The sequence below is a fragment of the Cyphomyrmex costatus genome, unplaced genomic scaffold (assembly GCF_001594065.2).
Source record: "Cyphomyrmex costatus isolate MS0001 unplaced genomic scaffold, Ccosl1.0 scaffold123, whole genome shotgun sequence".
In the NCBI taxonomy this organism is placed as follows: domain Eukaryota; kingdom Metazoa; phylum Arthropoda; class Insecta; order Hymenoptera; family Formicidae; genus Cyphomyrmex; species Cyphomyrmex costatus.
The window spans coordinates 6,171,766-6,195,364 of record NW_017275207.1 but is presented as its reverse complement, the minus strand read 5'-3'; the positions used below and the strand labels follow the sequence as shown (position 1 = coordinate 6,195,364).

Here is a 23,599-nt window from a genome sequence, read left to right as displayed (position 1 = left end):
AAAATATCATGGAGAGACGCAGCGAGAGAGAATCGTACGGTAAATTTCCATCTCTTATGCGGTTTGACCTATTAATTTGTTATTCCGTCAACGACCGTGCTCGTATCTCCGTTGCAGTCCTTGCGAAGTTAATTTCGCCCGGTCGCGTTAAATCAGAGAATTTAACGAACGCTTCCTTCTGGCCGATAAAATTTGCAGTTTACGACGCTTGTTTGCATGCGAACGAGATGAGAAATGTAACACGGAGAAATGATAGTCGCGCTTAATCGCTGAAACTCCTAGCGTTCTACTAGTATACAGCGAAAGTTTTACGTGTGTGCACGGAGAGGAAAAAAAACTTCGACTATTAATCCCAAAAAATAGTGTCCCGTGCGCGCAGTCTCGTCCGCAGCGGTGGCTGCTAATCAGGATGACGTTAAGCCGCTTAGCCGAGCGTGCGAAGCTAAACGGTGATAATAAAAACAAGCGTGCATAAATTGTACAAGTGAGACAAACGATAATTTCCAATTCAGTTAGGGATTTAATCCCAGTTTACAGATAGGATATTCAAAGGAGGGTATCTTTCGCTCTTCTCTTCTGTTTCTGCCAGTCGTCTCTCTGACGAGTCCGACGCCCCGCCAGGTTCACGTTCAATTTTGGTCGGCGAAATACACATTGACCTGTAAAATACATTTAAAGAATATGCGCAATTGATCCAAAAAAATAGTTAAATATAAGACTCTATACAACACTAAACGAACACTGCTTAAGTTCAATTAAATGCTTATTTTTTCTTTATATATGCAAAAAGTGTAGCATTCTTATAAAGTTAGAAATTTATTAATTAAATGACGTGATTGTAGTTATGCACTGTAAAAAATAAAATGTTAATTTTAACTCAAAGACGTTGAGTGGATTTTCTGAGACATGCAAAAATGTTAAAATTAACATTTTTGTGTTAATATTTTTGCTTGTCTCAGAAAATCTACTTAACGTCTTTGAGTTAAAATTAACATTTTATTTTTTACAGTATGTGTGTGTGTGTGTGTGATTATTAGAATTGTCTAAAAGTGTCATTGTTTATTGTAATTAATTAACATGTTTATTTATTATCTAAGAAATAAATATAGTACGTATATAAAGAAAATTATTTATTATCTACATATTAAATAAATAGTTATTAAATTAACTACTTAATTATTAGATAATAAATGATAATTTTTATATTTCTAATATAAATAAGTAATCTATACGTCTAATATAAATAAGAATATAGTAAATTTAACTATTTATTTAAAATATCGTTACTCATCTGGAATTAGTGATGAACCATTAAATTTTATTTCATATATAATAAAAGTATCTTATACTTCAATTATATATAACCCTATATATATATATATAAAATAACATGATAATATAAAGACAATTAAAAAAGAGATCATTAATTCAACACGAGGATCTCAGAAATCTAAACTACTGTGTTAAATTATATTTTTATAGGAGAAAAGCGAATGTCGAATATATAATCAAACTAAATATAACTGTCGCAGGTGGAATCGAATCTGTTCACCAGACCGGAAGAGCAACACGATTGCGGGCACGATAGTGAAACTATGCCAGACAGATTAGTACCAATGCTCTCCTGGGTGAATATACCTACAGCTAATTACCTGCTGCGTCACGCTTCCGTGGTAGGAATCCTAATTATTCGCGACTTACATTATCTCGAGTTGTTCAAGGAAATAACGAGAGAATTTAGATGAAAGATCAAAGTAAACTCGAATCTTTGTGAGATTTAAAGTGGACAAATTCATCGAATATCAAATTAAATATTCAAGAATAGAAAAATCATTTAAATTAATAATTCAAAACATAGAAGATCGGAACGCAATGAAATTATTTTGTACCGGCACAAATATTGTACATATACAAAAATATTGCATGTAAAATAAGATAGAAAAAAATGTAATCTAAAAAATGAAATAAATCATAACATAAAATATCAACAATAAAATACAATAAAGTTGTATGAAATTATAATAAAAAATAGATGCTTAACAGAAATACGATTAATGATCGTTAAAAATTGATAATATTGTTTAATAAGTTTTGAAGCTTAATACTTTATATCACTATCACTGTTATTACTATTATATCAGTTAATTTTTATTTTTATTGTATTTACGAAACATATTTTTAAGTGTAATATCAAATAGTAATTAACAATAATTTTTAAGAAAAATTTATGTCTTTTCTTTAACAATTTGTCCAGTTGGATACACATGCTGCGTACGTTAATACATATGCACATGTACACTCACGTGTATGTACATACATACATAACACGCGTGATCATATAGACACAGAATGCAACCTTGTCTAAGCTAAAATAAATGGAACTATTAATTGGGAACGTATGTGTGTAAATTCATTGTATGTGCGCTGCCATTTACGCAAGTATATGTTTAATATATCAACGATGTATTTATTATTAAATACTATTATTATTCATTTTTTAAGTAATAATAAAATTTTTTTTAAATCTTAACTTTAGAAAAATAAGACACACAATTTATAAAATATTAAAATATTAATAAAATTTAGAAAAATATACAAATAAATATTTATTTTTATCTGCCAAGTCTCTATTAAAAATTAAATTATATTAATGCTATTAAAAAATTAAGTTATGTTAATGCATTATATCAAAATATATATTTTAAATAAAATAATTATCAAATTATCTGCTTATATTTAAACAAATAAAATTTAAATTCGTAATTAAAATTATATAGTTTGTTTAGATAAATTATTTCTTAAATACACTCTTTAACAGAAGAGACAATATAAGTTTCTTGATTATTTAATAATAAATTAATAAATCGAACTTTTGAATAAATCGCTATTGCTTTTATATCATTGTTTAAAATATAACTATAGTTTTCTACAGTAGAGGTCAGTAAAGACAAGGTTACAAAGTACAATCTATGGATAATGTACATATGCGAATTTGTATCTACAAATGAAACGTTAGATTTTTATACACTAAAAAATATTTGTTAATATTACATGTTATTTTATGATTAATATTAAAGAAATCAAGATTTACGAATGCTAATAAATATAATTAATAATTAAATTTCTTCTGAATCAAATGGTAATGCAAAACGTAACCGATTGTTGATAACTAATTGTAAGTTATATATAATTCTGCGGCTATAATATATATGCTTAAATCAATTATTTTGGAATACAAAATATAATTCTAATATGTTTGGTAAATTAGAATAATATAACAAAATATTATTTCGTAGAGATAATAAAATATTTAGAAATATCATTTTTTTAAATAAAATTTATTTACTGCTCGCTTAATTAAAATTATTGTTAACGATAACTTTAGTGAATATTATTTTTAGTATGTATATAAAAATCAAGTAATATTTTATAAAGATGTTATCTTATGTAAAAGATGTTTTTATACTATAAAAAATTCAAGAGAGAGTTAATCAATAAAATTCTAAATATTTTTAAGCAGCATTGTAATAAAAATTTCATTTTAATTAAGGCACAAAAAAAAGTAACTTATTTTATTTTATCAAATTACCATTTTTTTAATATCACTTCATCGACAGTTAATTGGCATAATTAAATTGTATATACATAAACGAATTTGAAATGAATTCAAAGAATACCGCGGCGAGTCGATTGTGCAGCCAGTCGATTGTGCCATTACCATCTGTATTAACTCATCGCGTAAACTACCTAGATTGAATCTGTTCGATAATGCTGCCAACACAAGAGCATGAAGCATAGCGGCAACCGCTGACAAACACCTTTTCAACTTCACATGGAAACATCGAGCTTTTGTTTACGATTGATAATTTGACAGTCGTTGTGGAGTTTAGCAGTCTTCTGAGATATGGAAAATAACTCGCTTAAGCAACCCGTAGAAAACACAGGTTTTCCTAACGTAATTTATTATTGAAAAAAATCAAATCGGGTAATTTATTATCCTAATCTTTATTACAGATGTCAATCAGGACGAGTTGATACTTCAACAACAGAGACGTATCGAGAAGGAGGTTAATATACCCTTTGTATTATGTTTAAAATGTATCTTTAAAGATGTATTTTTTTTTTTAGTTTTATTTAATTTATTTGATTGGAATTGTAATTTATTGTACATTCACAAATTGGCCTCATAGAAGTTTTTTTTATTTCTGAGAGAGTCAATGTGAAATAAGTATTATTTATTTTATTAGTTTAAATTTATTACTCGAAAAACATAACTATATCCAAGCAATGTTTTATTGTTTTTAATAGTATCGTTCCATAAATATTTAGCTTCTCAAATTATAGAATTTCCTTTTGAATGAGTAGCAAAACTTCCACAAGATTTCAATCTTTTAATATTTGTGTTCTGTATTTCAGATTTCGGAATCTATAGCATTAGTTGGTGAAAAGGAACCACTGAAAAGCTTAGAACAAGAATATGCGGAAGACGAAGTATATCTTTCGAAGGCAAAAGCCTTGGCTCAAAAATATTCTTACATTAGGAGAACTAGACCAGATGGCAATTGTTTCTTTAGAGCATTTAGTTATGCTTATTTGGAGAAATTAATTGGGAACAAAGACGAGTATGACAAATTTCGTGATCTAGCTTTAAAAAGCAAAGATAACCTTGTAGCTCTAGGTTTTCCTCAATTTACAGTTGAAGATTTTCATGATACGGTAAGAGCTACTTTTTCAATTTTAAATTAATTTTATTTACATTAGCTCATAAAGACACAAATTATAGAAATGTTATATTAAAAAAAAATATATCTTATAAAAGATTTCATAAAGCATGCACAGTATATATAAATTTATGTATATGTGTATACAACATTTGTATTAGCTAGTATGATATCAACAACATAGAATTTATTGTGAAGAACATGAGTGATTTTTTTGAATTTTTATTGCAGTTTATGGAAGTCATTGACAAAGTAGGTGGTGACACAGAATCCAGTCATATGGAATTACATAAATTGTTCAATGAACAAGGTTATTCCGATTATGTTGTTGTATATCTTAGATTAATTACATCTGGTCAGTTGCAGCGTGACGCTGATTTTTATCAACATTTTATTGAAGGTGAACGTACTATTTCAGAATTCTGCCATCAGGTTTGTATCTGATGATATTAATCTTTCGTCATACTTTTTATATTGGATGTTTTTTCTTGTATACCTATTTTATATTTATTATACTTTTTTGTTAGGAAGTCGAACCAATGTATAAGGAATCTGACCATATTCACATTATAGCAATGAGTAGTGCCCTAGGAACTGGTGTTAGAGTTCGTTACATGGACAGAGGTGCAGGAACTGAAGTAACTGCCCATGACTTCCCTGAAGGTGCTATACCAGCTGTGCACTTATTATATCGTCCTGGTCATTATGATATTCTTTATCCTTGATGAATTTGACGTTACAGATTTTTTTAATATGGTATAAAAATGATTTCTAAAACGACTAGATCTAAACTTTAAACTCTATTTTCAAAAATGTTTTAATTATAATACAATATCTTTAATTTAAAAAACAAATCAATTTTGTGTACATTTTTCAGAAACCCTTAAGTGAATTTATGTATGAGTTTGTCGATATATCATATTGTTTATAAGAATTATTTTTAATTTTAAGGCTAATTGTCTGGAATAAATATCAAAGAATATTGATATATTGTTATATAGTTCTTTACTATTACATATTTCCTTCCATTTCTTGTTTCCTTATTTAAGTGTTTACATAAATAATGTTAAAGCATTTAAAACAATAAAACATTGAGGTAATTTTAAAGAAAATATTACTTTCTCTATATTTCTTCTATTAACAAAATAAATTATACTTTTATTTATACATATAAATTAATATTTTGAATAATATATACAACACATTCTTTCTCAACTTACAAATCACAAAATTAAACATTTTCAAGTCTTGATATACTTGATAGTAAACAATTTATAACAAAAAAAAAAAGAAAGACAATGATACATAAATAATTTTTAAATTACAATATATCACAAATTTAGAAAGACATGTTCTTAAAATTAATAATTCTGCAAAATAATATTGCACAAGTATTATTCATATAAATACATATATCCTGCAGATATTCATTGCGTAAAGTTCTTATGTACAACATAAAATATATATATGTATATCTCAATTCTATATTATCTTTGCATAGATCGTACTTGTTCAGTGACTTCTTCTAACATTACCGAATTTTTATCAATTACATCCATTTGATATTCCAAATGAGTAGCAATGAGTGCAAGCTTCTTCAAACTAGATTCTAACATTTCCAATCCATGCTCCTGCTGAGCAAAATTCCTTGCTGCATGCGTTAAAATCTGTAAGGATAACAGAATATATTTAGTGACAGAATTATTACAATATCAGTCTATTTTCCCAGAGAGAAGCCAATTAAAAAAATAAGATATTACTTCGCTGCTTCTGGAACCTCGTTGTATCTGCCTAGCAAGCGAAGCAATGTTGTTGACATTAACTTGCACTCTATCTGCCAATCTCATCTTTGACTCAATGAACAAGCTACGTGCGCTTGTACTGGATGCTGAAGCCATGTTGTATTGTTTTTCATTAATTGTTGGATAAACTTTGCTCTTAATATTATCCAGGATAGATCGTGAAGTGTTGTTGATTCGTATTTTAATGAGAGAGACTATTTCATTGTCTGAAAACATTATTACATTACAAATGAAGGTGATGTTCCTTGCATCTTATCTAATATTACCTTAAAGATATCTATTATATATGTACGCTTTTACGCATATAACATTTTGTTACGTTGCATTTAAAAAAATGGATCGAGTTTTTTACATACCACACACACAGCGTTACAAATGATAACAAATATCTTACAATGAATTTGACACGCAACTGATTGCACAGAATATCTACACTCCACTAACTATAGCTGACTATTTTCTGCAATTGCACTTTGCACTACGTTTTGTACTTAAAATGAAATAAAAGGCATGCTAATTAGACATTGAAAGAAGAAAGGAAAACCTATTTTTTATTCTTGAACTCTCTGAACTGGAGCACATGATGCAATAAATTGAAATTAAATAAATATACGGTTATTTCATTTCAACTTATTGCACCGTGTAGAGAGAGAGAGGAACAGAGAGTACAGAAATAAAAAATGGACCTAAAGAAAAACTTTAAGTTTATTTACAAGTACACTCCGTTTGTGTGAAATCCTACGTCGCATATTCTAATATATTTCAATATACCCCTAGTTCACATAGTTTTTACTTACTCCAATGCGCTTCTTGGAATAGTAAGAATTTAGAAGCAGAATAAAAGAAACAGAGAATAAGAATTTCAACCTATCAGAAATCATGTGTTGTAGAATAGACTTTATGTATGTACTAACAAGCACTAACAAGTGTAGCATAGCGCAAATGGTGCAAATGGAATTGGTATTCGTCACACAGTTTTGACGTGTTTTAACCTAGAGTTCGTCACACAAGAAAAGTAATTTTAAAAGCTGTTTATTGCATATTTTTTCGAAGATTACAAAATATATTTTATTATCTACGAAGTATATATGAGGTAATATCAAAAGTGTCTATTATTTAACAAACAATTACGAACGAAGGAGGATATCTAATTTTTAAAAGCTTCGTACTTATCTAATATTGAAATAAATCTATATAAACACTATTTATTAATGAATATTCTATTATATTTATGAACATTTATGAAATGATCTGATTATTCTGTATATATAGATATATGTAGAAGTGAGTGTATCTCTAATTGCTTAAGAACTGAGTTACTTTATTCTTAATGTTATGATCTGGGACGTTTTTTCTTTCTGCAACCATCAGAAGCAATCACGGATCTCTATCTAGGCCTTCGCACGTAAAAAAGCGTTAAACGTAACTTTAATCTTCGATTCTTTTGTTGTTTGATCCGAATTATCTCTTTTCCAAACATCAGAAACGAAAACTGCGACCATCAAAATAGTGTATAAATAACCTAATTTCCTTTTGGTTGGCATTAAATGTAAAATTCCAACATGATAAAATTTTTACGACTAACTTTAAAATTACGGTTACGGAATTTCACTTGCATTGTTCCATCTGATGATCTAATTGTACGTGTTGAAAACTACTAAAATTACGGTTACGTTAACGCTTTTTTATGTGCAAAGGCCTTAAGATTATCGTCGTTTTCAGAGATCAGATGACGAAAATAGCTTTAATCGTAGTTGCTTCTGGTTGGATAACGAAAAAACGCCACTGATATAAAACAGTTTTATAGATTCAAATGGGGTTTTATGTTTAAAACCTTTTAGGTTTAAATGTTTAGACAATTTTTATAATTTTTTTTTAATCTCTTATTGAATAATACAAAACTTTATATATTATATGTACACAATTGGTTGGTTTACAAAATGTTTGTTAAGTGTATTATACCTTATATAGTTATACAAAGTTGATATTTATTTATATCTATAATAATGATTTAAACTTTATAATTATTAATAATACTGGATTATATTTTTATTGACAGCATTATTTGTAATCAGGATGAAAAATGAAGATAATGATGTCTACAATCAAAAAGAATCTCCTGACAAAAATATCAAAAATAAAATAGAGATACCACTATATAAAAATAATGATTTAAAAATAAAATTGGAAAAAGAAGATACCCATAAAATTAAATATAGAGATATAGATATTAGGAAAAGAAAAATGTTACAAAATAAAGATAACGATTTAATAAAAGAATCAGAGACTACAGATGTCCATCGAGTTAAATGTAAAGATAAAATTCGAAGTAAGAAAAAAATATCTCAAGATGTAGACAGCGATGTAATAGAAAGATCAGAGAATGAAGATGTCTATAAAGTTAAGCATAGAGATAAAGATACTCAGAAGAGAAAGGAAATGTCGGAAGATGAAAATCTTGATTTAATGGAAGAATCAGAAAATGAAAATACCCATAAAGTTAAATATAAACATGTTAGGAAGAAGATAAAAATACCGCAAAATTCGGATAGCGATTCAATGAAAGAATTGGATAATAAAGATGCCTATCAAATTAAATGCAAAAATAAAGATATATGCAGTGGAATAAGGATATTACAAAATGGAGATAACAATTTAATGAAAGAATCAGAGACTACAGATGTCCTTCGAGTTAAACGTAAAGATAAAAATATTCGAAGTAAGAAAAAAGTATCTCAAGATGTAGACAGCGATGTAATAGAAAGATTAGAGAATGAAGATGTCTATAAAGTTAAACATAGAGATAAAGATACTCAGAAGAGAAAGAAAATGTCGGAAGATGAAAATCTTGATTTAACGAAAGAATCAGAAAATGAAAATACCCATAAAGTTAAATACAGAAATAAACATGTTAGGAAAAAGATAAAAATACCGCAAAATTCAGATAGCGATTTAATTAAAGAATTGTATAATAAGAATGCCCATCATATTAAATGCAAATATAAAGATATGCGGGGTAGAATAAAAATGTCACAAATTGATAGCGATTCAATAGCAAAAACAGAGAATGAGGATACTTATAAAGTTGAATATAAAGATGAACAGATTGAGAAGAGAATGTCGAAAGATGAAGATAGCGATTCAACAGAAAAATCAGAAAATGAAGATGCTTATGAAGTTAAATACAGAAATAAACATGTTAGGAAGAAGATAAGAATACCGCAAAATTCGGATAGCGATTCAATGAAAGAATTGGACAATGAGAATACCTATCAAGTTAAATGCAAAGATACGCTGAGTAAGATAAAAATGTCACAAAATGATAGTGATTCAATAGAAAAATCAGAGAATGAAGATACTTATAAAGTTGAATGTAGAGATAAAAATATTAAGAAGAGAATGTCGAAAGATGAAGATAGCGATTCAACAGAAAAATCAGAAAATGAAGATGCTTATGAAGTTAAATACAGAAATAAACATGTTAGGAAGAAGATAAGAATACCGCAAAATTCGGATAGCGATTCAATGAAAGAATTGGACAATGAGAATACCTATCAAGTTAAATGCAAAGATACGCTGAGTAAGATAAAAATGTCACAAAATGATAGTGATTCAATAGAAAAATCAGAGAATGAAGATACTTATAAAGTTGAATGTAAAGATAAAAAGATTGAGAAGAGAATGTCGAAAGATGAAGATAGCGATTCAACAGAAAAATCAGAAAATGAAGATGCTTATGAAGTTAAATATAGAAATAAACATGTTAAAAAGAAGATAAGAATACCGCAAAATTCGGATAGCGATTCAATGAAAGAATGGGATAACGAGAATACCCATCAAGTTAAATGCAAAGATACGCTGAGTAAGATAAAAATGTCACAAAATGATAGTGATTCAATAGAAAGATCAGAGAATGAAGATACTTATAAAGTTGAATGTAGAGTTAAAAAGATTGAGAAGAGAATGTCGCAAGATGAAGATAGCGATTCAACAGAAAAATCAGAAAATGAAGATACCTGTGAAGTTAAAAATGAAAATAAAGATATATGTAAAGTAATACTACAGGATGACAATAGTTCTTCAATGGACATTTTGGAGAATGAAAATGCTCAAATTAAGTGGGAAGATAAAGGTGTTAAAAATAAGGTAAAAAATGTTAGAAGATAATAATTCAACAGAAAAATCCAAGAATAAAAATGCTTATAAAGTTAAACTAGAGAGAACCTGAGATTTTGCCATTTTCAATAAATTAAATTATATAAAATCTCCTACTATATATCATAATAAGTGACATAAAGTACACTGTTTCAATAGTTGTGTAATTAGTAAACATTTCTTATTATTTTCAAATTTCAAATTTCATTATGATAAAAGTAATATATACACAATACTTATTTATTGTATAAAGATGGACCTATAAAAATACACTCATTCGACGCGTTTTTATACGAAATGAATGAATCTGGCAGAAAAAAGTATCTCACTGCTTCGCGAACCAAGAATACAAATTTACTGCTTTAAATATACAAATTCACTGCTAATGTAAAGAATTTGTGTTTTTGAAACAGTACTTTTGTATTTTTAAAGCACTGATTTTTTGTGTACCTAAAACGCATGTGCACATGACCATACAGCATCTTTTTTTTCTCTGGTATCACTGCTACGACGTCGTCACGCCGCAATAATGCGCGTCAGGACGAACGAACGAGTACGAGTAGCGCCAGTCCGCGAAATCGCATCCAGAAGAAGAAATGCACAGTTAAAGTCGGCAACACTTTCAAAAATATACAATACGAGCACCCGATCCAAAACGCGTCCGTTACGGTGGTTCTTCAGAACTCGACCATACAGCATGAAAGGTATTTCACGACTGACAGTTTTCCTAATCTGAATAGTCGTCAACTTTAACACTTAATGTGTTCGCGAGGCAGAGCGACACTTTTTATTGCCAGGTTTGTTCGTTTCGTGCAAAAACGCATCGAATGAGTGTATTTTTATCAAAATTTGAACTGAGTGGGGTATTCTATATATACCTTTACCAAATTTAAGAGTGAAAATGGGATGAAGACGTCACAGGAAAAAAATTGTGATTCGAAGAAATTTTGGGAGCCCAAATACATTCGTAAAGTAAAGAATGAATCTTCTGATGAAGGTGTAGAAGAAGAATATTGCAGTGAAGCAACATATCTAGCGCGGCAAATAGCATCAACAGAGAAACTTGACCAAGCAGAAATACAAGTAAAACAATTCTGGAAGATTTCAATTTGACAAATGTTTTTTAAATAAAAAATATATATATTTATATAACTACTTTTTTTATTGCAGAAATTATACAATTTACGTGTGCAACTGAAACATGCAGTACCACCACAGCATAAAATTGAAACACGCGCTGGATCTCATGCGCCACCACGAAGGGAAATGGAAGAGTTTGAAAAAATAACACCAATCAGGAAAGGCGTATATTCTTTTGAAGAGGACAAACTTATTGCTAGTAATTGGAAAACATTTTGTAAGGTTTGTATGCAAGATGTATATATCTGCTTATCTAATTCTTAGAAATGTTTTTAAAATAAAATTTAAATATTTTCCATAAAAAATATATATATCTAATGCAGAAGCTTTTACAATGTTGATTTTGAAACAGATACATAACTGGGATATAAAAAAAGTTCAACCATTTTTACAATTAAGAATTGGCAATTCGACATACATGCGTAATACTCTGGAAAGACGGAAATTTGTACAATTTTTAGCCAATGGTTTACTAGACAGAACTTTATATAGTGTCTACCATAGATTTAAAAATTTATATGGAAATACTCTGCAACGAAGGTAATATATAATAAAATGTGTATATATATATATATTTACATAAATATTTATCTATATTCTTGAATCTATATCACATACGAAAATATATAATATATAACTTATTCTGTATATTTATTGATTTTTAAATACTTTATTATCAAAGTTTTTGCTTGTTGAAGTCTCTTTGTCGATGCCATTTGCCGCGATATGTTCCTTTATCGCAATATTTTCTTTCTACATTTTCTTCTTTATCTTCCATCTAACGAATATATTTGTTCTTCCGTATTTTTTTCTTACTTAGTATGCGATATTTTTTAAGAATAATAGCCAATTCGGTTGGACACACTAGTGCATATTAAAGCTGCGGTGTATAAAAATGTAGTGAACACTAATTTTTAATTTATAAAAGTGAAATGTATAAGTATTCCAAATTATAAAATACAGATTTTACTTAACAATATAATAAAATGTATTAAGGATTTCATACTTCAATCCATTTTTATATTAAACACATTTTTACGTGAAGTATGTACAATGGTTTTAATGTGCACCAATTCGCACGAAGTGCATTTAATCGAATTCGCTATAAGACCCTAGTGCCGTCTATATATATATATACATAAATAGTATCTTTTTTGAATGTAGGTCAGTGTAAGAATCACAGTAATCTCAGATAATCAAACAAACTCACTAGGCTAATTGCAATGCCAAATAATCTAGAATCTTGATCTACTGGATTTTTACACTAGTCCACATTCAAAAAGGATGTTATTAATGCATGGTACATTGTATGTAAATGATATTTGATCTTATATGTTGTTACATAATTGTGAAATATAACACTTTAGTGTTAAGTATATAATATAATTAATAACAATATATAGTAACAAAATATTAAATTAAAATGGCTAGGTTTAAAACTACAGAAGATGAAATGATAATAAATCATTTAGAAAATAATCCATCTCTTGAAGAAAAACGTAAATATGTTGACCTGGCCAAAGTTCTTCGGAGAACAAGACACTCCATTTGGCGACGTTATCGAATATTAAAAAAGAGAAAACGTAAAAATGAAAATAATTGATGTAGTATTTATTTTTAATAAAAACATTATTTTAATAACACATTATTATAACTGTAATTAATTTTGAAAACTTGAAGTAAACTGTAAAGATATAATAAACTAGGAGATTCCATCCATTTATATATCTATGGTTTTTCATTAGTATATTTATAATGTATATAATAGCATATAGAATAAAATTGTAAATATACTAGTTTGAAATTAAAAAAATGTGTATTTTTATATAAATATATATAAGATATTATAATTATGTATGATAAAATATTAGAAATATATAAGTATAATAAGATATTAGAATTTTTTTAATTCGCTCTTTCATTATCATAACATCTTATTTCATATTTGTAAAAAATTTATATAACTTATGAATAAACATTTTCTGCATATAATGCTTTACATAAAATAGTAAATATTCTATGAACTAGAAAATGTAAAAAGAAATAATGTTCACTAAATTTTTAATATCAGTTGTATTATACAAATTGTACTAAAAATTATCTCACACATTATGTATAAAATATAGTAGAAATAGAATTCTATTTTTTTATTATATAGGGTGTACATACATTGCTCGATTCTAATTTTGTACTAAATCAAGTATGAAATACCTGTCGTCTATTAAACGTTATTATTAATTTTTAGCTTCTTTGATGTTACTATGTTATAATGAAAAAAATTTAGAATCGTATAGAATTTTTATTAATATATCTTTTTATAACAAATAAATAACTGACATGCTAAATTATGCAGGCGCTGTGGGAAATAAAAGGACTCTGTAAATATACGTATATTTTGATTGATAAAAAACTTATTTAATTATATATGTTGATAATCATATATTGGTGGAGAGATCTATGTCGCAACAAAATTTGTAGGACTGAAGAGCTAATACTTCTATTAATAATACAAAAAATATAATAAAATAATGATAGTAGCTAAGATTTTAAAATAATAAACTTTATCTTCATTTAACATTTAGAAGAATAAGATTTACAAACTATATTAAATATTTAAATGAATGATGATCAGTCTCGCTTATAACTTGTTATTATATGTATGTATAATATAATTTTTTAATTATGTGTATGTATATTTGTACATTCCTTACTTATTTTTGCTTCGTTTTTAAAATAACCATTATTAATTATCATTGTATTCATGATCGTTCTGTTTAATTAAAAATTTAAATAAATCTGAATCCTAATGCTTTAAATACGATCAAAAGCTCTACGTCCACGATGCTAGAAATTAGTCGGAGATCTCGAATGAAAAAAGAATTGACCAACCGCGTTGGTTATGCAAATAAATTGTTTAAATGTGATTTGTTAATTCTTTCTCTGTCCGAGATTTCAGGTTGATTTTTAGCATCGTGGACACCAAGCTTAAAAAATTTTTTTTTAACTATATTCAACGATTAAATGAATTATACAATGTATATTCTGATTATTACTTTCAAGTACAATATTTTCAGTTAAAGGATTATATATTTCAGTATATATATATATATATATTTATCTATCTAACATATATAACATTTTCATTTTTAATGAAATTTAAAAAAATTGAATTTAAATAATGATGTTTGTACGCATTACAGTATAATAATTTCATATTATAGTCTAGGTAATTTTTGTAAATTGTATATAGCATGAATATGATTATCATTCATTTAATTCTGACTTATTTTGATGATGGAATATATGCCAATTAAGTTCATTAAATGAATAAATTGTATTAACGTCTTTTTTCTGTTACCATTTATATGATAATCACAGCCCAGAAATTGTATACCTGATATTACATCTCTAACGCTATTCAAGGAGCATGTTGACTCATGAGTCAACAGTTTTTAACGTTAATAATGTTAGAAATCAAAATAGAATCAAATGAAAATTATAATGACATACATGAAATCGTATAAATGACGTATCAGTAGAAATAAAGAATGGGAGTTAACGCGAGTCGATGAGAGTCATAGTCTAGCGCTTATAACGTTTGAAATCGTAGGAAATCGCTTAAAGTCGATTGCAATCATTTGCTAAACATTAGTTTATATGACTTGCTTTGATTCAAGAGTGACATGCCCCTCGGCGCTATTATATATTTCTGCACATAAATTACCAAAATCTTTAAGATGTCTAAAAACAAAGAATGATTCGCGTTTACGAGTATCTACGGATATTATATATTGCGCTCCTATATTTTTTTTTATTAACATTGCGAATGAATCGTCTTTGAATACTTTCTTATTTTCATTCATTTATTGATTTAATTCTTCAATTGACGTTGATAAATAATTGGATAAATTTACTGATAAAAAAAATCATTCTCTTAAAAAATAACACAACAATGTAAACAATTATCATGTAATATGTGGTATAACAAGATCTGGATTATACAAAACATATATTATATATACAAAAAAATATGTATATATTATATATGTGTGTGTGCATATATATACACACAATGTTGAAAATATGTAAAGTCTACAAATATTCATATCTATGACATCAAATAATAAAAAAATAGTTCAAAATTTTAATAATAATAATTATTCCATTTTGAAAATTCTTTTACCTTGTATAAACACGAGTATGATTTATTTTATTATATCATAGATACTTATTTACGTGTTTTTTAAAAGTAAAGAATTAGAGTCTTCGAGCGCCGAGTATATTCAAGGAACATTTTTCATTGTGAAAAATGAGTTGTATATACATTTACACAGACAACGTGCAGCTTATGTTACACGCATTTCGTATATAGGATTTACAGTTGTATACACAACATTCATCGCAGATAACGCTTGTAATCTATGATACCACTTTGTTCTTAGAACATTTGACCTATCATAGCAACTGGTCGCACTGCTTGCCCGTTATTCACGTGGTTATTCATATTTACGTGAATATGAGTGATTGTGTGTGGTATGTGATGATGATTGTGATCATCAACAATCATCTCGCCGTATTGGGCACGACAACGTTTCTGATGTGCAAAGAGGCTGCCACTATGGCTATATGCTGCGCCGCATGTCTTGCATACGTACGGTTTCTCACCAGAATGAGTGTATGTGTGCTCCTTTAACGTGCTAAGCCTCTTGAAAGCCTTACCGCAGGTTTTACATAGATAATTTGCCTCACCAGTATGTCGGGTCAAATGTCTGCGAAAAGCCGAACTCACGGCGAATGCGGCGCTACATACGTGACAAACAAACGGCTTGTCACCTGTGTGAATACGAATATGATTCGCTAGACTCGTCGTGGTCGTGAAGCCGCTGTTACATGTCTTGCACACATGCGGCTTAATGCCGGTGTGAGTTCGCATGTGATAGGTGAGAGACGAGTTGCTCGGGTATACCTTACTGCAGATATGACATAGGTATTCGCGTGGTACTTTCTCCTTTGGTTTGTGCGTTCTCTGATGGAGAACGAGACGAGCCTGACTAGCGCAGACTTTCCTACAAATCTCGCAAGTAACAGGTTCGGCCTTAGGCTTGTGCATCGATACATGCCGTCGCAAACCTTTTTTAGTGGCCATGACCTTGTCGCAGTGCTGGCATTTGTATTCTCCGGTTCCTTCCTCGTCGCTCTCTTCTTTCTTGACGTTTTCGCTCTCGGGCGGAGGATCTATTGTGTTGTTGCTTGGCATATCGTCGTCATCCGAATCGTACAGCTTATTATCGTCCATCAAATTATCCAACAGCCCATGCCCGTGTTTCTCCGCGTGTTTCTTTAACGTGTCCGGCCTGAAGAACCATTTCTTACACACGGTACAAGAATACTTCTTGTCGCCATGCACGAGGGCATGTCTTCTTAGATTCTTCAAGGATGAGCAATACTGATTGCAAATCTCACATTTGTACAACTCTGGCGCGTTCTCGAATTCGTCTGCTTCATTTGTAGGCCCAGTCTCGTCATCGGTATCATCTTCGCTCTTGAATTCTTTCTTCGGTTCCTTATCTTTTCGCTCGCTTGTGTTGATCTGCTTAATCATATCGTTTACTTTTTCTGTATGTGACTTCAAGTGCCTCACGAGACTCTGAGACTTCGAGAAGGACGCATGACAAAGCTGACACGCATGCGGTTTTGATGCATGAACCTTTTGATGCTTTTCCATGTTATCCTGCTTATAAAACATTTTTAAACAGACATCACACTTATACTTCTTATCGTGAATTAGCGAGTGTTTCTTTAGACCCTTCTGTGTTGCATATTGTTTTGGACAGACTTTACACTTAAACTTTGACTCCACTGAATCTTGGCTGTCACTACTTGGCTCATAATAATTATCAACGATTTCATCGTCACTATATGTTTTAGCAGATTTTGCTTTTCTCGCAGATGTACGTTTTTGTGGGACGCTTTCCTCTTCTATATTATCATTGGATAAAGTTTCATTCACGAATTGCTCTTCCTGGACTATATTATTCTTTTCTACATACTGATCAGTTTCCTTAATTTCGTCATCCTTGTTTTGTAAATTAATAATGTTAGTATCTTGTATATCTTCCTGTACAATTGTCATTTGATGAACCTCACTTGTTGATATGCAAGAATCCTTCCCTTCTTCTTTACTTCCTTCAAATCCGATAGAACAGATGAATAGCTTTTCATCTGGTAGTTGAATTTGATTGGTATTCAGATTGACTCTAGGAAATGAATCGGTGGTTTGAACATACTCTTGTGCATTCGTAACTACTTCCACGTCTTCCTTAAAATAATCCTCTTGAAAATGGTCTGACTTTTTTGACTGTATAAGTTTCATTTGTAGATCTGTCTGTGTATAAGAATCCTGTAAATCCTGAAAAATCACAAACTATCATGTATTTTCATACATAGGCAGATATAATTTCATAAGACTTGATATTTTTACCATGGCAGGCTTAATAGATTTGACAGGCTTATTGTAGTACATGCGTAATCTTGCATCAGAGTACTGGCACTGTTGCCTGAATTCATGAGCTATGCTGGCTTTGTAAATGCAGTCGTTACATATCATGGAAGGTAATCCATCCTGCTCGTCTATCTCAATAGAGCCACAGACTTGTATATTTTGAGAAAGATCCGTGAGATGGTTTTCTTCTCGAGAGAAAATTGATGACAAATTGGTACCCTCTTGAAGACAGATCCTGCATACTCTATCCATATTAACTGGTAAAGTAAAGAAATCCGAAGTCATTGTTCCGTTGAAGATGAAATGTTCACCTGTGACCAAACACCTGTTATCTGTAAGATAAAAAAAAAGTGATAAAAAATTAATAAGGCGTTCTTCCTTGCAAGGTATAAATTATAATCAAACATATGATTATCAGATATAATCATAATTATAAATATTAGAACAGAATTTTATTCACTTTTCATCTTTACGAACATAATTATAAATATTAAATTCTGATGATCCCGTACATGTATAAAAGATAAAACAGAAGTTTCGTCGTCTAGTAAGAATAACGCAAATAAAATGCAGATGGTATCGTTGCAATATGTTGCATTAACATCGCGTAGTACATCGGTGAGCGCTTTCGCATGGCATCGTGAGCAATCGAGAGATGAGGCTATTTAATATATCTCATGACAAGAGTCCCCCGCGGGATCGGATCTCGTAGCCGGGCGCAGCCATGCGAAACAAGATACCGACGTGTGATGCCGCGAGAGACATTCCATTCTCTATGTCGCGCAAATTCCGTGCGCGTACCGGGAGAGAGATAAGGAATTAAATATACAAATACCGGAGCGGTTCTCAACTTCTTGATGCGGGGCGCGTTCATGCGTCGTGCCACCCCCGATGCCGCTATTATGACAGTGGACGCGGTGCACTGCTCTCAATCTCTTCGAGTCTCTTGATGCTGAACGGCGTTTTTGACTTTTCTTTTCGGAGCCGTTCAGGGTGCTGTGCGTTCACGACGACCTCGCATAGAATGGAGGTGCGATGCGCGTCGCTTCATAATCGATTCCTCGATTTGTGAAGACTACAGACACTCCGAATTCTGCCCTAGTCCTCGACTCTGCTCAGCCTTTGTCTCAGCTCGCTCCGATCGGCGATCGGAGTCGCGAAAGTTGAGAGCAATCTGAAATGAACACCCAAAGGTCCCCCGAGTGTGGGTGGGTCAATACAAAGAGCAGAGATCGTAAAAGCGCACGTATGTGTGAGTGCAAAGATCGGTAACTTCGGAGACTTCGATTAATTCGTTAGCGGCTCGCCGTCTCTTTCTAAACCATTTCTGTAATATAGCGGAGAGAAAACGGTACACATACATACGTCTGCCGCTATGAAATAACATGTAATTGACATGTAATACGTGCCTATATCTATATAAGAACTGATAAGACAGAGCTTTTCTATATTCGTAGTCAGTTCTTATATTCAAGACCGTCTTAAGTTCAGTCTTGAGGTGTTACGAACCAATCAAAGGGCCGCATTAGTATCTTAAGACAACTTAAAGGCAGTCTTGAAATAAATAGCTCCGAAAGGAACATAGAATTCGTGCGCATGCGTCATATGAGGGGCACGACAGTCATATTTGATTGGTTGAATTTATATATATATATATCTTATAAAAAATTGTCCATTTTGTCCACATAATTTTAAAAACTGAGTTATTAGATAATCGATATTAAATGTAATTTATGTTTGTAAATTATCTATATCCTATATAATATTATATATATATATAGCTTCTAGAGAAAGAGAAGAGAGAGGAAAGGAGGGAGGATGTCCTAAGCATTCAGAACCCAAATAGCATACGGTGTTCTGAGGATATTTTGAGGATATTAATTCTGAAAATATTATAAGATATATATGTACTCAGATGTTCCTTCTTTCACTTATTTCTTGCTTCTGAGAGCAATAATCAAAATATTTTCAAAATATTCTCGAAATATCGATCATATATTATTTAAGAAAATGTCCTATATATGTGTCCCGTAAAAACACAATATGTACGGGCGATATTCATAGTCAATTCTTATATAATTCAACCGTTTTAATATATATTAAATACAATCTTGAGGTGTTACGAACTAATTATAGAGGGCCGCATCTTAAGACACATTATTTAAGAAAATAAGAACCAACTATGAATACCAGCCATAGAGAGTATATATACTTATCTGCGAGAAACGTTTTAAAAACGTCTCTAGAATATAATAAAGTTCTTTGATAAAGCTTTTTTAAATATCATTACGTAATATATTTATTTATATTCACGCACATATATTTCAATTACAATACATTGGAATTATTTTATCAATAATGGCTTTTTATTTTAGAAAATGTAATCCCGAAATATTATAAAAGGAATAGAAATAAATAATTAACATTTTAATTTATCAGAAACGCGTACATTTTGGTGTAACCGGTTTCTAATAGGTTGAAATCTTAACATTTATTTTTGTTTATAATATTTCTTCCATTGTTCACAATCTCTAATAATTTTTTCTTCTGCATTCTTTTCCACCCCTACTATAAATGTGTGAACCCTATTATTACAAATATTTTACCTCTTCCAAATAACGTATTTTTATTTGTTTTTATTTTATAATAGAGGAATTGGTAAATCAGGTAATTTATATTAATAAGTTTATCTTGCATCAATGTAGCATAAGTAGTATGACAATTTATATTCCCAAAAGTTGCATTGCAAATATTGCAACTGATAATTGCAATAGCCGAACACGTTTAGGAGTTGCATACCCAATGGTTGTATTTAGCAGAGAAAACAGTTTCACACAACTATTGTAAAATTCTTTAATATGATTGGTTTATGCATTTAGATCCAGTGAGGAATTAAGAGCAAGACCAATCATATTAAAGAATTTTACACAGTTGCAAAGCTGCTTCCTCTGCTAAACGCAGCCATTGAATGGAGATACAGATAACCATATTCTCATGTTTGTCTGTCCCTCAGCTCAGTCTGCCCTCTTGACATTTCTTATTTAGGTATGATTCCCTAGTATTTCGCTCTCTCTCCCCCTTTTGCTCGTCCACCTGGCTCAGGTTTGTCTGTCAAAAAATGTGAATATAGGATTGGAATTTATACAGATTTACGGTTAACTGGAATGGTATCAGGGCCACGTGTCATCTGGTCGAGTCGAGACGTACAGCCGATGCGCGAGGAAGTTCCCTGAGCGGTATAGTGCGAGCGCATACGGCATTTAATATTTTTTTTTTTAATGCGACCATGGCACTCCGCAAGGTAAAGGGGAACTTCGAGCGGATGTTTGATAAGAATTTGACGGATCTGGTGCGCGGGATCAGGAACAATAAAGAAAACGAGGTGATTCTCATATATGTGTGTGTGTGTGTGTGTGTTTCACGATTTCCTTGCTGCCTTATCCTTTGGTCGAAACCTAACCTAGTTTCCCTCTTTTGCTCGCTTTATCTGTTTTTGTAATATTTTCGAAGACACTTTATTCTCCTCTTTTCTGTACCAGGCGAAGTACATTGCGCAATGTATCGAGGAGATCAAGCAGGAGTTGCGGCAAGATAATGTGGCAGTCAAAGCCAATGCTGTAGCCAAGTTGACATATGTAAGTTTCTAGCAAATGTAAATTTTGACAGATATCAGGATCAACTTTATGTAGTTTGTATAATAGATTTATAAGTTAATTTAATTCAGTTCAATTTAATCCAAGTATTAACGGTTTCAATTTTTTCTTATTATCTTCAGCTCCAGATGTTGGGCTATGACATCAGTTGGGCTGGCTTTAACATAATAGAAGTAATGTCATCGACAAAGTTTACTCATAAGCGAATTGGTTATCTTGCTGCCAGTCAAAGTTTTCATGCAGAAACAGAGGTAAAACCTATTGTCGCATAATAAATATACTTATCAAACTATTTATCAAATGTACTGATGATCATCCTGTATATATCCTATATATATTTTTTTTTATTTAAAGACCACTTGCATGGATACTTATATAAATTTTTTAGATATATGTGTATACTTGATGATGATTGCACTTTCTCTTTCTCTATATATAAAAACATATGTGTTACAGGAAAAATCTATAAGTGGACAGTATTGTTATTGCCTAGACTGTGTCAACATTGTCTAATATAATTGGATTGAACACAGTCCAGATAATACTGATATTATATAGCAGACAATTTGACAATATCAACATTGCCCACTATATGGACTTTTTCTGTAACATATACAACATGTGTTACATATAGAATATATCCAGAATAAATCATAAATATTAAAAAAAATTTGTTTTTCAAAAATTTTGAAAACTATTTGGCTTATTTTAATGAAAATCGCAATTTATATGTTTTAAAGATACGACAATTTTACCAAAATAATTTAGATAGTTTTTGAAATTTTAGAAAAAATGAATTTTTTCTTTAAAAATAAAAAACTTTGTTATTCTGTATCTTTGGAACTAAGTTTCCGACATAAAATTAATATGAAGTTTTTATCTTGAATTAATGTAAAGAATCATATCTTTTAGTATACTTAAGAATTATCCTGTATACATTTTAATTTTAATTACATATATTTATGTTTTTATTATAAATTAAGTATGAAATTTAATACATCAAATAAATGATGTGATTATTAAGAAAAACTGTATATGTATTTATTTATGTATACTTATAGTACACAATATTTAAAATCTAACTTAGCAAATTATTAAGTTTATAGGAAAATGATCATCTCATAATTTATTAACACTTTTTTGTTATAGCTACTGATGTTAACGACAAATATGATTCGTAAAGATTTAAATAGCCAAAATCAGTATGACGCTGGTTTAGCACTGAGCGGTTTGTCTTGCTTTATAAGTCCAGATTTAGCACGAGACTTGGTTCATGACATAATGACATTATTGACTTCTACAAAGCCATACTTGCGTAAGAAGGCAGTTTTGATGATGTATAAAGTATTTCTGCGATTCCCCGAGGCCCTGAGGCCTGCTTTTCCTAGATTGAAGGAAAAACTTGAAGATCCAGACAGTGGTGTTCAAAGTGCAGCAGTAAATGTAGTTTGCGAATTGGCCAGAAAGAATCCAAAGAATTATCTGAGTTTAGCGCCTGTTTTCTTTAAACTAATGACAACTTCCACGAACAATTGGATGCTCATCAAGATTATCAAATTGGTAAGAGTTGTCATTGTATTAGATTTTGAGAAGAGAGAGAGAGAGAGAGAGAGAGAGAGAGAGAGA

General features: G+C 30.2%; 6 protein-coding genes across 6 annotated transcripts in view; 4 read left to right on the top strand and 2 right to left on the bottom strand.

The window, feature by feature from the left end:
* Nucleotides 1–3,841: 3,841 nt before the first annotated feature.
* Nucleotides 3,842–5,496, top strand: LOC108782090 (ubiquitin thioesterase otubain-like). The gene is made up of 5 exons (XM_018550257.1): nucleotides 3,842–3,944; nucleotides 4,015–4,067; nucleotides 4,417–4,716; nucleotides 4,953–5,153; nucleotides 5,249–5,496. Exons 1-5 carry the CDS (start codon nucleotides 3,905–3,907, stop codon nucleotides 5,444–5,446), a joined length of 792 nt encoding a protein of 263 aa, XP_018405759.1. The 5' UTR covers nucleotides 3,842–3,904; the 3' UTR covers nucleotides 5,447–5,496.
* A 647-nt stretch (nucleotides 5,497–6,143) lies between these two features.
* Nucleotides 6,144–6,981, bottom strand: BORCS7 (BLOC-1 related complex subunit 7). The gene is made up of 3 exons (XM_018550494.1): nucleotides 6,880–6,981; nucleotides 6,482–6,729; nucleotides 6,144–6,388 (listed from the first exon to the last, which is right to left on the bottom strand). The coding sequence occupies exons 2-3, from the start codon at nucleotides 6,617–6,619 to the stop codon at nucleotides 6,209–6,211; spliced, it is 318 nt and encodes a 105-aa protein (XP_018405996.1). The 5' UTR covers nucleotides 6,620–6,729; nucleotides 6,880–6,981; the 3' UTR covers nucleotides 6,144–6,208.
* Nucleotides 6,982–8,751: 1,770 nt separating this feature from the next.
* Nucleotides 8,752–9,479, top strand: LOC108780831 (protein FAM133-like). The gene is made up of 2 exons (XM_018548651.1): nucleotides 8,752–9,412; nucleotides 9,468–9,479. Exons 1-2 carry the CDS (start codon nucleotides 8,768–8,770, stop codon nucleotides 9,477–9,479), a joined length of 657 nt encoding a protein of 218 aa, XP_018404153.1. The 5' UTR covers nucleotides 8,752–8,767.
* Nucleotides 9,440–13,424, top strand: LOC108781431 (protein starmaker). Its single transcript, XM_018549391.1, has 5 exons — nucleotides 9,440–10,669; nucleotides 11,573–11,761; nucleotides 11,849–12,040; nucleotides 12,171–12,358; nucleotides 13,250–13,424. The coding sequence occupies exons 1-5, from the start codon at nucleotides 9,533–9,535 to the stop codon at nucleotides 13,419–13,421; spliced, it is 1,878 nt and encodes a 625-aa protein (XP_018404893.1). The 5' UTR covers nucleotides 9,440–9,532; the 3' UTR covers nucleotides 13,422–13,424.
* A 2,749-nt stretch (nucleotides 13,425–16,173) lies between these two features.
* On the bottom strand, nucleotides 16,174–18,605 carry LOC108780821 (zinc finger protein 271). Its single transcript, XM_018548640.1, has 2 exons — nucleotides 18,300–18,605; nucleotides 16,174–18,227 (listed from the first exon to the last, which is right to left on the bottom strand). The coding sequence occupies exons 1-2, from the start codon at nucleotides 18,603–18,605 to the stop codon at nucleotides 16,257–16,259; spliced, it is 2,277 nt and encodes a 758-aa protein (XP_018404142.1). The 3' UTR covers nucleotides 16,174–16,256.
* Nucleotides 18,606–21,412: 2,807 nt separating this feature from the next.
* Nucleotides 21,413–23,599, top strand: part of garnet (adaptor-related protein complex 3, delta 1 subunit-like garnet) — an 8,571-nt gene continuing 6,384 nt past the window's right edge. The window contains exons 1-4 of the mRNA XM_018550568.1: nucleotides 21,413–21,702; nucleotides 21,860–21,955; nucleotides 22,096–22,224; nucleotides 23,123–23,533. Coding sequence (XP_018406070.1) covers nucleotides 21,607–21,702; nucleotides 21,860–21,955; nucleotides 22,096–22,224; nucleotides 23,123–23,533 — 732 coding nt within the window. The 5' untranslated portion in view covers nucleotides 21,413–21,606. The remainder of the gene's footprint in view (nucleotides 21,703–21,859; nucleotides 21,956–22,095; nucleotides 22,225–23,122; nucleotides 23,534–23,599) is intronic.